General features: G+C 33.5%; 1 protein-coding gene across 1 annotated transcript; it reads right to left on the bottom strand.

The window, feature by feature from the left end:
* Window positions 1–2,566: 2,566 nt before the first annotated feature.
* On the bottom strand, window positions 2,567–14,501 carry LOC133199374 (histone acetyltransferase KAT8-like). Its single transcript, XM_061335181.1, has 10 exons — window positions 14,260–14,501; window positions 6,223–6,300; window positions 5,893–6,074; window positions 5,689–5,742; window positions 5,422–5,586; window positions 5,041–5,130; window positions 4,749–4,889; window positions 4,408–4,501; window positions 3,937–4,087; window positions 2,567–3,120 (listed from the first exon to the last, which is right to left on the bottom strand). The coding sequence occupies exons 1-10, from the start codon at window positions 14,450–14,452 to the stop codon at window positions 2,904–2,906; spliced, it is 1,365 nt and encodes a 454-aa protein (XP_061191165.1). The 5' UTR covers window positions 14,453–14,501; the 3' UTR covers window positions 2,567–2,903.
* Between the last annotated feature and the right edge of the window lie 239 nt (window positions 14,502–14,740).

Genomic DNA, 14,740 nt, shown 5'->3' with positions numbered 1-14,740 from the left:
TTCTCCTTTTTTAATGCCTTACTGACAAGAATCAATTGCTAGTTCCTTCTCACTAGAACTTCGAGTAATTTTGCTCACTTTCTGCAGGAGCACAGTTTCTTCTGTTATAGGAATGCAAGGGTATTTGGTCATTAGTTTTTGCCCGATTCGTTTCTGACTTCAGCGATGAAAAAAATAATAATTTTGCATAGGCGTCGGAACCGGGGGGGCTAGGGGGGCTTAGCCCCCCCACTTTTTTTGCAAAGATAGACATAATATAGGCATTGAAAATTGGGGCTTACCTTTTATCGTTGGTTTAGCCCCCCCACTTTCAATTAGCCCCCCCACTTTCAATTTGCTTCCGACGCCTATGCTTTGTTAATTTCTTTATCACCCGACATCCTTAAGCATGAAAACATCAACGTTGGGTACTGTGCAACATTCTCCCTGATATTTAAAGAACACAGTCACTGCCCATTTACATTTCTCTGTTTTCTGCGAAAAACCTTTTCTAAATCATCTAAATATTGTTGATTCAATTACCAAATTCTTTCTACGTTCCCTTTGTTTTTCTGCATCCTTGAATAGCCTTGGCCAAAAGTTGAGACATATTTGAAAGAAAAAAAACGTCCACTTTGAGTTCAAAGTTCATTATCTTGACAATCCTAACCTCAAAATCCAGTATTAGTAGATTGCTCATCATATCTCAATTTGATTTGCATCAGAAATATGCTTTCTCCCTCGGAAGAAGACGTGCTTTCAACATTGACAATCACACGAAAATGAGTTTGGAATCTCATGGCATTGTGGTTAAATATTCTTAATTCGTTTATTTAAAATGAGCACTTACCTGTAACTGTCCACTAAGTTAACAATTACAATGAATGTAAGTTTCTTTTGATTGTAAGCAACCTTTACCTGAGACAGTCCAATAAGTAGACAATGCTTACTTAATACAATGGACGAGAAACAATTCTAAGGAACACAATAGAGTAAATGTTTTAAGTAGGTTATAGGCCTCAAACTGTCCATTCTGTGAGAAGAAAGAACTATTGTCGGGCCTAACGGCCCTCCAACAGTTCTTTCTTCTCACAGAATGGACAGTTTTCGGCCTATAACCTTTACTTATATGTCCTTGCTGCTCTGGCTAAGATTTTTAGGGTCAACTGAGTCACTTGGTTGAAGTACTGTTTTTGTCCATTGGTCAAAAACTTTCAGCATTTTCAGCTTCTTTTCTGTAACTGTTGAACCAATATCAACCAATTTTGGCATATAGAATCTTAAGGTAAAGGGGAACAAAACTGAATTTCATGTCTCAGCCTCCCTGGGGTCTGAGAATTGGGGCCAAAACCATCAAAATTAATTCAGCAATCTTCAGAAATCCTCTTTTCTAAAGAACATAGTGGGCAAACTGATTATATGATAACAGTGAGTGCATAATCCTTTATCAAAATTCTAATACATGTACTAGTATTTATTTCCTCTGAGCCCCGTGTTCAGGCCCCAAAGTTGGGGCTATATTGGTTACTTATTGAAAATGCATAACAAATCTTGTTCCTTATTCATATACATCTAGCAGATAGTTTACATTATTATAATGAGCACTTAATGAGCCCCCCAAAATAGTGCCAAGTTGGGCAAATACAGTAAAATATGGCTATAGAAAACATGTTTATAAGAAATTCATGCTTGCAGCAAAGTGATTTTTATTTCCTGTGGTTTTAAAATGTTATTTGATATAACAAATTTCATTTATAACTAATCAAAATTGTTTGTCCCTAGCACTTCACCGTGTGTTTTACATTATTGAAAAATACATTAAAACTTGAAAAACGTTCTTCTTTTCTCCCAGACTTGAATCAGGCAAAGTGTTTGCATGAGTACTTAAACCTTTATCAAATAGTATAATTAAGGCCTTCTGGGTCCAGCATTTAGGCCCCGGGGTGGGGTTAATTTATTCATAAATTGAATTACATTACACTATTTACACTTTTAAAAATCTTATTTACTCGTTGACATGTAGCAGGCAAATTGTTTACATGATTATAATAAGCAGCTAGCCCTCTACAAGAAATATATAACCCATGCCTCCTGGGACCAAGGCAAGGCTAAACTGGGACCAACATACTCATAGCCTGAGAAACTCATGTTCCTCAGGTGACTGTCAAGGCCCCCATGGGCCTCTTGTATTGTGTAAACTTCCTAACAAAGTGCCTCCAAGGGTGGGGTTGGATCACAATAAAGGATAAAAATTTTACGTGGGTGTATGAAATACATGTACCGTAAAACATATTTTTTTCTGCAGGGTATAATTCCACGGAATGACAATTTCTGTTCAATCAGCAGGTAGGAAATTTTGAAGATTTCTTGGATTGTCATTGTATGTCTCAACTGTGGAAAATTTGTTACCGCATACATAACGTTAATTAGTCTTACATGGAAAAAAGTGTCTACAGTGAAAACTAATTTTTTTCTATATTGAAGCTGTTTAGATGTTACACATTGATCAATTGTTAACTTACGGGTAAACTAGAGATGCAAATTTGTAGCCTTTTGACAAAACAGTTTGTTAAAAAAAAATCTCAAATGATGTTTCAAATTTAATTTGAATTTCTTTATACACATGTACATCAAAACAGACACTTTTAAACATATAGAGCATATGAGGACCCACTGGAGTTTCTTTTTTTTAAAAACTTAAAGTAGCATTTTAATTACAATTCTCTTTACCAGGTACTTATTTTTTTAGCTTTTGACACAAATTATTGCACAATACTAAATTTGAATTACATGTACATATGGAAGTATCTTTCAGTAAACCCCTCCATATTTCTTTGTTTAACAAAATATTGAAGTCTAATCTTGAAAGCTGGCTGGGTCATAAAAAATTAGATTTTCTTTGCATGTTCTTCTGAAGATGCTAATTATTTCTTGACCAGTTTCTGATTCCTGCGAGGAGGTTCCCAGCGGAGACATGATGAATCTACAGTAAGCACCGGGCGTTTGTACTGAGCACTCTTTAAGTGTTCCTCCACAAGCTTTGGTGTGACACAGATGACATGCTGTCCTTTCCAATATTTGATCATGTTTAGAGACTGAAGAGTGCTGATGATGTCATTTTGTGTTATACTGGTCATCTCACTAAAAACATAAACATTGAGGAAAAAAATCAAAGATCAATACTTGTGGAAAAGGAGGTCCATCAAGCAAAAAAAAAGAAAAGAAAAGAAAAAATACTGGTATGAAATACATATATATGATAGGATCCTGTTTCTAAAATCCTTTCATCTCAGAATATAAGGCCACCTTTAAAAAATGGTTTGGTTGCCCTCTCCCGACTGACTAGCTAAAAATGACCCGACTCGAAACTTTTTTTAACCTCCAGGAAGCAATTTTTTTAATGCATTCTGGAAAATAGATTGATGTTGAAATTTTCTGAGGAAAAAAAATTTCTCACCTACCTACCAACCCCATTTTTTTTTTATCCTGAGTCGGGAGAGGGCAAACAAGACATTATTTGAAAAGTTGGCCTAAACAAACTTTTATAATGTTCACATTAAAACATACTTTTTTCATTTTTTTTTTTACAAATACCTGCACAATATACATGTAGATCTATTAAAATTGTTTATATTCTACATTTCTTTCTAATGCAAGGATGACTGGGTCAACTGCATTACACGTATTTGCAAGACATAATTTATGCATGTTATCTCATGAAAAGTAGTTTCAGTTACATATGCTTTCCCTCATACATTTGAACAGAACTTTGTATCTTCATTTAGAAAATATTGTGAATTCACATGCATGTATAAATAGTTTGTTACATGTGCTTGAACAAAACTTAATTCCTTCATTTAGAAAATATTGTGAGTTCACATATACGTATACAGTAATTGTGAAGAAAATCTTGTTTAAAATATGAAATTTGAACCATATTTCCTGTAAGTGTCAAACCTTAAATCCCTGATGGACAATGTTCCTCGGAAATCTCGGAGAATTTCCAGGAGGACCCAGGACCAGTAACTCCTGTAGCTTAGTTTTCCAAGGTCAGAAAGAGGCTTCTCTGGAGACCCCACTGTTCCCTCCAATTTGGACAGTTCATAACCTATAGGGATAAAATAAATGATAAATCCATACTTACTTAGTAAGTACTTAAAAGAAAAAAAACCTATCAAATTACTGTTTAAAATTTAATACCCTGATTATCAGATTCTAAATTTGTCTCCACCTTCCAAAATATAAAACTCAGTGAAACTGGTTAGTAACAACTATGTTGAAGTAATAAAAACTCCTAGCTTTCATACTTACATTGTATGTTTGTTAAATACCCACTTAAATGTGATGATCTCTAATAAGGCCTAAATGTTTACCATTCCCACACAAATTCCTGGGCTTTTCAAGTATAAATTGCAAAGTCAAACTTACTAAAAGCAATCAGAAACTTTCCATATCCTTTTCTTTGGAATGGTGGCAGGGTCATTATGCAGGCTACATTATTTCCATCTGGGGACTCTTTTTCCTGAAAACAGATAAACAAACAATTTAATTCTTTTTATTTTATCTCTGAATGAATATTTCATTCATGATCTCGATGATCAAGAGGAAGAATTCCACTAAAAGGCAAGTTTATCTATCTTCTGACCCTTGTTCTAACCTTTGAGAATTACACACTAAATAAGAACCCAGTTCAATGTGCTAATCTTTAAGAAATATGTAACCCTACTAAATGCAATCTTGTCTGTCTACCTCCTGATCAATATTCTTACCTTTGAGAAATACCCCACCAAATGGCAACCCTGTCTGTCTACTTCTGTCAGTATGTAAAACATGAATGGTTCCACATCAAAATACAGAGTTTTGTGATCCAAAAATAACTTGGCTAATAAACAAAGATTCTGACAGTAAATCTGCAATGAAGAAAATAGATCTGTCTAATAAAAATAATTATTGTGAGCACAGACTCAATTATGTATAAAAGACAAATATTTTAGCTTGAAAAAAAAAAGTGTTATAATCTACTGATTTCATATGTTTCAAGTTTTGTTTAGCAATAAATACCTTAGCATCTTTTCCATCTACTTCAAAAAGTGAAATGGTTCCTTTCCTGTAAATTTCTTTTCCTGGAGGGTGGCGATAAATACATTGACTCTGACCAAAGAAGATAAACACATGTGAATATTTCAATAAAAACAGGTTATGGTGATGTACAGCTTTAGTCCAAAAGCTTGTAAGTTTCCTGAACTATTAAAGACTATAGTAATTTGATGCTATTGTGTTCATATATGCAAGACAAAGATTTTAATTACAAATAACATAGAGCAAAATTAGTAGATTTGGGGGGGGGGGTAATTTTGATGCAATCATAATCACTCATTGAGATGGGGGAAAAAACCAATAAAATATAATATATGAAGTACTGAATGAATAAATGATAAATACCTGGTGATAGCGGTAAGAGCGCTCTAATCTCATGTACTTCAAACAGAATTCACAGATCCACAACTTGGACTGTTTCCCATACTCCTCTGGATAAGGGGAGAAATACCAAGCATCAATCTCGTATCGACCAATCTGGATTTTATCTATGTACTTCACTTTGGTAATCTGTAACAAGAAAAGGAAAACTGCACATTAACTAACTACCATATTTCAAATACATTGGTAATTTATGGAAACCGATTTTTTTTATTACTGATTTATACATACCGCTTCATGTTCTTTCTCCAGTGCAGCTGTTGTAGGGTCCATCTCAGCATACGTCTAAGAAAACAATTATTGTAATTTCAGCAGCAAAGAACATAAAACAATACATTAAAATTAACTTCTGGACAATTTTCTTCATTCACTGTGATTTACTTTCAATGGAATTGCTGCTACTGCTGAGGTTTATTTGTGGAGTGACATACAAACCTTCTGTATATGATTAATCTCATCATGTTTTCGTTTTTGGTTTCTTGTGATTTTTCTATCAGTTCCATCACTTAAGTCTGTCATCAGGATAGACATGTCCTTGATTTTACAGTGAGGATCTTCCAGTTTGTTGCTCAGGTCAAGTCTGTCAATTTCAACCCACTCATCCAAACGGCGATTAACTGTCAAAAATTACCATGGGTATGCAAAATGTGCTTTGTGTGCATCACTGTTAATATACACATTTATTTGTAACTTTCTTGTAAGGGTACTTGAAATTTCTTATACAAATTAATACTCAGAGTGAGTTATTTTAAAATGCTTACTTACATCCCTCATAATGGACATAGTACTCATGCTTCCCACTGCCATGATCCATGCCCCTACTTTGGATTATTTCAGCTGCATCTAAACATATCAATTTTTCTTTAAACAGGTGTTTACTTCAATACAAACCAACACAAGAAAGCAACACTGTGATAAGAAACCGTTTTGTGTTGTTTTTTTTTTAACTAGAAAATTGATAAAGGCATAAAGCCCCCCCAAACATGCTTATATCTTTCCTAGCTGATGCAAATGAATGAAATAATAATATTAATGCTATGAATAAAAGGCAAACCAAGCACATGAGAGGGGAAGCCTAATATTAGAATTATCTAATTGTGTCTTGGAACAAGCCCTCGTCATCATAGGTAGAACTCATACCACATAGCTGCAATGTAGCAAAACGGAGGGGATCCAAATCAGCACAATTTTGGAGAATTCAAAATAATGATGATCCACTGAAAACGTTTTTTTTCTCCCTTCAAATTTACATGCCATGTAGACATTACCGATAGGAAGTTTATGAATTGTTTGTGTATTACTGTATACTCATAGATCAGCATTATCTGCCTGTGTTTATTCTGCCACATAGCTAGCTGCTCTCTGGTTGAAAAATTCAGACAGACAAACCAAAGAGCTACATATCCATGCATTGTAAAACCTTCGATTTACGGCGATGTTAGTTTTGTTGTTTACTTTGGGTATTATACTGAAACACAAAAGAAACACAACATCCTATTTTAGGGGGGAAATATTATATATAAGATATGATTTTGTGCCTAAAAAGTAAGGATATCTTCAACTTTGTAAATATCGGTAATTTAACAGTTGAATGATTTTCATTCAATTACCGGAAGTTAAGTTTGAGTCCGCTTAGCAGAAATCAAAAATAGCATGTTTAACAAAACTTTTGGCAATAATAAGGGGGTTTAAGGGTTTGTATCTGTTCATCATAAGTAATGCAGCAATATTCCGAAAAATAAATTCTCCTTTCTTTTCCGTAAGCAATGCCAAGGCTTCCTGAAAATGACTTAAGTATGGATTTCCATTGCTCTAGCTGGAAAATCTCAAAACAAAGGTGATGGAGAGTTGCAGATGCAAACATACACTACATCACGCCTCAACATGCTCTTATATATCATTAGCATGAACCACAGTCCTTGGACCGGAAGTCCAAGGGTAACTACACTGTGTTAGGCTAGAGAAAATTCGACCTCAACGTCTGAAAAAGGGGCATTTAAAAATGGCAAAGAATATTTCTTTTCCCCAGATCTCGAGATTGATGAACCTATTGCATTGTAGAAATCAAGCTGCAATTGTTGTGCATGGCAGTTTTGCACGCTGTAATTGAATGGCCGGGTTGGGGCCGGGTATTTTAACAGTCATGTGTTACTTTCTAAAGTTGAAAGATAATCATTTTACATTTTTATCAAATCTCTGATGTTTTTAAATCGAGTTTTAACTTACTGTATTCATTTTTGAAAATCATTAGATAAAAAATTCAAATATTTGTAGATTACTGCTTGTTGCGTTTCTTTTGCATTTCAATATATTTCTTTTATTATATGTGTTTCCCAGCTTAAAGGATGATATTATTTAATTAACCATATTTTACCTATATTCCTGATACCTAATTACCTTTCAACAGTTACTTACAGCCCAATATGGCCTTGGAATGTCAGATTCTAAAATTCACATTCTGACATCCATACGGTGGGGATGTTAAAATAATGCACTCTAAAGATAAATAAAGTATCAGGAATAGGAGTAAAATACATGGTTAAATTAATTGTGTCTGATTTGTAAATAAATTTCAAATGCTGTTTCAATATGTAAATCATACCTTAGTTATACATATTTTTTCTTTCAATTGAACTGATCGTTTAAAAAAAAATGCCTTTTTTGATTGTTTACATCTCGTTCAAAGTAGTGATGTTTACCTACCGCCGTTTTGAAAAACAGGTCCTAGGGTTGTGACCTCAGTGGAAATGTCATTTATATAGGCCTAAAATTTCAATGCGGATGTGGCTTCTGTTGACATAATGTAAACAAAGCAAAAAGGAGCACTAATACATTTGAGACAGGTCGTAAGAAAAAATTATATTTGACTTTTTTTGTCAAATGTATGTGGAAATAGGGGATTTATTCTAAGTGAGGTGAATTATTTTAATGTATATTTCTAACCTGTTTTGACATTACAGGGGTTAAAATATACAGTATCCCCGGAATTTACTTTCATTCCTATGTAGACTGGTTTCTTTTGACTAAGAACTAATTTAATTTGTTTCTGTCACCAAAGAGTTTGTAACTTTGTTATGTTTTCATTTTGCATAAAAAAAAAATTGTTGGACTAGTTAGTTTGAGGTTTTGGCTAGAAATTTTTTACTATCACAGTTCCAGTCCAAAGACTATTTCTACCTACTTAGCTATTAAGAGCCATTCTCTGTAACGACTTGAACATTTATATAGGAGCTGTGGCACGCATAGTCTCTGAATTTCTCCAAACTCTCTATGATAAAAGTCTTTGACACCGTTAACTCAAATCAGACAAAAATTGGTTGCTATGTGTCATGGTTACCATGACAACATGTCCTAAAGTTTGAAAAATGGCATTTTTCAACATGTTCAGAGTCCCCCATTTAACGTTTGCAGCAAAGCAAATAAGTGGCAATGATTGTTTCTGAAAGTTGAAGGCCTGATGTCTTAAATGCATGATAAACATGTTTGGTATTTCAACTATTACATACGTTTCTATGGAAACAAAGTATTCAAAAGTAATAATTTTGCCCATTTAATTTTATGAAATTATACACTTAAGAATAAAAAAAAATTATAGGTTGAAATGTAAGCAAATTATAGACAAAAGATCCTTGTAACATATACCAAGGAAGAAATATGATATTTCTTATAGGTTGGCAATGGTTGCCATGGTTTTAATACCACAAAGGGATTTTGAATTCACTCTCTTAGTGTTTAAATCTAATCCTATCTTTTTAAAAAGCATATTTCTATATAACTAATGATCAATTTTTAAAGACGTTCATGTGACCCAAATTTTCACATTTCAAAAAATTCAAATTCAATTCTTTAAATAGAGCGTTGCTATGGAAATAAGCCGAAAAATATGCATAAAAATCTGAAAAATATTCTGTTTCCTTGGATACGTACCCTTGTATGTAGATTCCCAAAACTTTTATGATTGATAATTATGAACAACTAACCTGACTTTCAATTTTGACTGCCACCCAATCTCTAACTGGATGCAAAAAGCTGGCACATAGGCTTTAATATTGATATGAAATTAACAAAATTGAACATTTTCCCTTCTTGGTTACCATAGCAACAGTGTTGTATTTTTCAACAAATGTTATCAATATATGATACTCAACTTAAGTTCTACCAAATAAGTACTATTCAAGGTGAGTCAAATAATATGTTTCTTGAATAAAAGGTAAGTAAATTCTTAAGGCAGCAAAAAAAAATCACTTTAAACAACTGGTACATTGTTTCCATGGTTACACTGCAACGTAACAATTAATCCCAATTTTTCTTATGTTGTCGGTATTCCAAGGTCCTAAGGATGTATATGTGCCAGTCATGAAATTTATTGTTTTTCCTGAAGATCTTAGCATTAACCCAATCTTAGCAACACATTTTGCATGGTAACACTGTGTTACCATGGCAACCATGAAAGTTATTTTTAGAATAATATTGCCAATACCTAATTACTTAAGGTCAAATATTTTTATTGTTTTTTTCTTAGGTTGTTGATCGAGTTTGATCATTTAAAACCTGTCATTGGTGAATATTGAGCGTTTTTCTGCATTTTTCAGCATCTAAAATGTATTCCAAATGTACCCATGGTTACCACTTACTTAGAGATAAATTCTAAATAGTTTCTTTATAGCATAAGTGGCAACAAGGTGTCAGGTTTTTGTGAGAATGGTTTGTTTGTTATTCTTAGTCTTTATTAAGGCTTAATAAAGATTCAAAGTAGCTGAAAATCTCAATTTTCCCAACTTTTCTGGCTGTTACCATGGCAACCAAGACACATAGCAACGAAATTTTATTTGATATATGTTTCTGGTGTCAAGTTGTAATAATGGGCAAAGTTTCATCAAAATCGGTGACCATGCGTGGCAAAGAAGTTTAAGTGGTTACAGAGAATCGCTATTAATAGTTACCTAGATATTTAAACCTACCCAAAGTAGCTATTTTTACCTACTTTTTGCATAACTTTCATTTTCTGGCCAAACGGCCGAACGGCGCAACATGGTGAATACCAAATTTCTTGATACAGTCACACTGATGATGAATACAAAAAAATTTTGGCCAAAAAATGATTACTTTGTACATTAACAATTTTGAATTCATTACTATGCAAAATTGTTAATTTATGAAGTAATCATTTTTTGGCCAAAATTTTGTTGTATTCATCATCAGTGTGACTGTATCAAGAAATTTGGTACTCACCATGTTGCGCCGTTCAGCCATTTGCCCACAAAATGCAAATAATGCAAGAAGTAGGTAAATATAGCTACTTTGGGTAGGTTTAAATACCTAGGTAGCTAATAATAGCTACGTAGGTAGAAATAGTCTTTGGACTGGACCTGTATCAGTAGCCCTTGGTGGGTTTTCCAGGAAAATTTCAACCCCTGCGCATAAAGAACTACTGTTTATCACGGCCGATGATATATACACGACCGTCGTGTACATAGTAAAGAAAGTCTATTTACACGACCGTCGTGCAAATAGCTATTGCAAATTGCAGAGATATCTACATGACCGTCGTGCACATACGTAAGAAAAAAATCTATTTACACGACCGTCGTGCAAATAGCAATGGCACATTTCCAGAGATATATACACGACCGTATACACGACTGTCGTGTGATCGAAACACGTCACACCGCACATATGTCCCTGAAGACACGACGTTGTTTACACAATCACTGTATTTATATTTTTTCAACATTTGTAAAATACTGTTATTAGATGAATAACTGAATGTTTGCAATTATGAATGGACATTTTACTTTTATTTTTTTTAAACACATTAAATTAGGAAGAATTAGTAAAAATAAAAACTAATCGATAATTTAAGTGACCCGATCCCGATCAGATTATATTTGAGCTGATAGTGTAGATGAGTCTATCTCTTGTTTTATGTGCACGTTTAGTCGTTTTTGAAAAAAATTAAATGGAATTGACACTTTTTAAAAATAGAAATGCAAGCAATTGATTGTTTCACATACTTAGTCTACTAATTGTTATGTTGATATATTTAATTACTTCAACTTTTTTTTCAATTTGATCTCAAGTTAAACAAGCATTCTGAGAGTATTGCATTAGCAATACTAGTCCCCTACCGGCAAGTGTAATCTGGTTCCTGTTAAGAATTGTAAATGCCATAATTCCGTCAAAAATTAATGAAGCGGGACGAAATGCAAACTTGATCTATAACTAATCAAGGTAAAGCCACATACCAAAAATCAGCTCAATATCTGAAAGCGTTTAGAAGAAAATTGCGGAAAACCCCTAAAAATTGAAAAGGCCGTAATTCCGTCAAAAATCAGTGAAGCGGAACGAAATGCAAACTTGATCTGTAACTCATCAAGATACACTCACATACCAAAAATCAGCTCAATATCTGCAAGCGTTTAGGAGAAAAGTGCGGAAAACCAAGTGGGACAGACTGACAGACAGACAGAGGGACAGACAGACAGACAGACAGACAGACGGACAGACAGACAGACAGACAGACGGACGGACAGACGGACGGACAGACTCAGAGGAAACCTATAGTCCCCTCCGGTTTCACCGGTAGGGGACTAATAAAAAGAAAAATAATAAAACATATGAGGAAAAGACACCTGTGTAAGATCTACACTCCAACTTCAGATTTAAAAAAAAAAAGCTTTCGTAGGCACTCCCTCCCCTATCTGGATCTTAAAATACACAAGTTCAGAAACAGGTTCATCCCACGAAATCCCGTCCGATTTAGCTTTGAGCTGAACTCAATACAAGTGCTATTAACGCTAATCACCGATATTCCCCTAAGAGTGATTCGAGACAATTTATGGCAGAATCTTGGAGAGGTGGATCTAAAAAAAAAAAATACTTTTACAAATATTTTCTTCGGATGTCATTGATAATTATAGCATTATTTCCTTTAATATGCTCAATATTATTTTGCTACCACGCGTTCTTCTGCTTTTTTGCATGTGGAATTTATTTAAATTTTATTTAGAATTAATCAAATTTCTCTTGAAATTTGAAACTGATTAAAATATTATGACCCCACAACCATTTCTTTTCACACCTCTCTCTCTTTACGATACAGCTTCTTTTGTGGAGAATTGATTGCATATTTTACATATAAAATTGAGACATCAAAATGCACGAGGACGCACGAGGATAGGTATACTACTAGGTATATAAGCTATTCAAGTGTGAAAAAGAATACAACTGAATCGTAATATAATTTCTGTCAGTTTCATAAAAATGTAGTGGAACAGTTTTTAGCCATAACAAAGAAAACAATTCAAAAAAAAAAAAATAAAATAAAGATTAGAAACGAAAAAAAAAAGGAAAGGGGGGGGGTGATCACTCAACATCCGCTTTAAACGAGAACTATTAACATATAAATATCATAATTGTTTAATTTGAGATAACATTTGTATAAACATGGTAAACTAGGGTTGTATGACAAAATTTTGGTTAAAAAGTGTATTTAAGAAATCAATACTAGAGTAGGCGAAAATACCTATCAAATGCGCTATGGCTCTCTTTAATTGGTGGAATATGGGTTGAGAGGGATGGGGTAAACCAAATGCTCACCAAAATAGTAAGTAAGTTAGTAAATATTTTATTATAATGACATGTGTATACACACAAGTACAATAGAATTTTATAATGGAAACATATCTACATTACACCCCGACCCATTGGACCTATATTTCACTTTAGCATATATAACATATTTTCATTTTCAAAAGAGAGGGCACATGCATTACTATTAGATTTGTACAAATATTTTTGACTTACTTAAAAGATTAAATCTAAAAATTTGGATTTGTCTTTGATTATTTTTCTTTAAGTGTTTAAATTATATAAAGCGTATTAGTGCCACGTAATATTTTTTTAAAGTTGGAATTTCCAACTTTATTCTTGGCTTTTCCAACTTAAAAGTTGGTTTTTCCAATTTTAAAGTTGGAAGTTCCAACTTTAATCTTAACTTTTCCAACAATAAAGTTGGAAATTCCAACTTATAAGTTGGAAAAAACCAATTTTTTCGGGCTTCATGCATTTTATTCGTATACTTTGCAGTTAATTGGACTCGCGTTGCTGTTTATAATAACAATGAAAGTAAAAAAGAATATTTATATAGTTATGATGAAAGAAGGAATAATTTTCTTTGCGATTTCATATACAGAATAATATTACATAAGAAAAGAAAACTAAAGAAAAGGATAGAAAAGCTCAAATGAAAGTAGGAAAAGCCAACTTTAAAGTTGGAAAAGCCAAGGTAAAAGTTGGAATTACCAACTTTGAAGTTGGAATTCCAACTTAAAAAAATATATATATCATGTGGCACTAATACGCTTCCGTAATATTACCAATTAGATCTGCATTTCTATTTAAATTAATATTATAAAAGAAAGTTTTTTCTGATGTTTTCTTACCAACTCATCCCTCCCACACACCCCAAAATGCTTTGAAGGTTAAAGGCACTGCGTGCCGAACCTAACTGGGGACGAAACAACGAATGACATAAGCGATGTTATGTAAATACGATACACGACGGTCGTGCAAATAGTCGTTAAAAATTATATACACGACGGTCGTGCGAATAGCCGATGAAAAATTATATACACGACGGTCGTGCGAATAGCCGATGAAGAAGTAAGTACACGACGGTCGTGCATATAGACACTGCCGTTTATCACTTTGTTACATATCCAATGTCACAACTTTTTAAGCAAAAACTAAGACTGGCTTTTTTATTTTATCATATAAACAATAGCGTCTCCCGCAACTTACGCCAAGTCCCGTCTGGACGTCTGACAAGGTAATGCTCTCCAATTACTGGCAACGGACCGGAAGTTTTGGAATCCTTTTTATCTTTGTCTTTATGTGATTCTGAAGCATTATTATCTGATCCATGGGAGCCCTGGTTTGCATATTTTGATTCGTTTTCAGTATTTTCCATTGAATTCTTCGCAACTTCTGCCATTTTCTTTGTCTTTGTGTTCTTGATTGTTGCAAACAGATTTATTATGGTTTAAAACGCTTCACTAACCATAAAGTATATATTCTAAATATAAAACCTCTCCGGATTTGCAACAAACATTCCGAAATAATTTTTTAAAATTATTATTATTTTATTTCTTTCCTCCTATTTAAAACATCTTTTCTTAACATTGATGTTGAAAGGGAAAATAGTGAATATGTACCTCTTATCACTGGTAGTGAAAAAAATGATATTTTTTCCTTGATTTCAAGTCAGGTCTTTTTATAGAAT

This window comes from Saccostrea echinata, unplaced genomic scaffold (genome assembly GCF_033153115.1).
Source record: "Saccostrea echinata isolate AGI-Se365-2 ecotype Australia unplaced genomic scaffold, CSIRO_AGI_Sech_v1 ptg000034l, whole genome shotgun sequence".
NCBI classification, from domain to species: domain Eukaryota; kingdom Metazoa; phylum Mollusca; class Bivalvia; order Ostreida; family Ostreidae; genus Saccostrea; species Saccostrea echinata.
The sequence above is the reverse complement of the archived record's forward strand: the minus strand, read 5'-3'. Positions and strand labels throughout refer to the sequence as shown.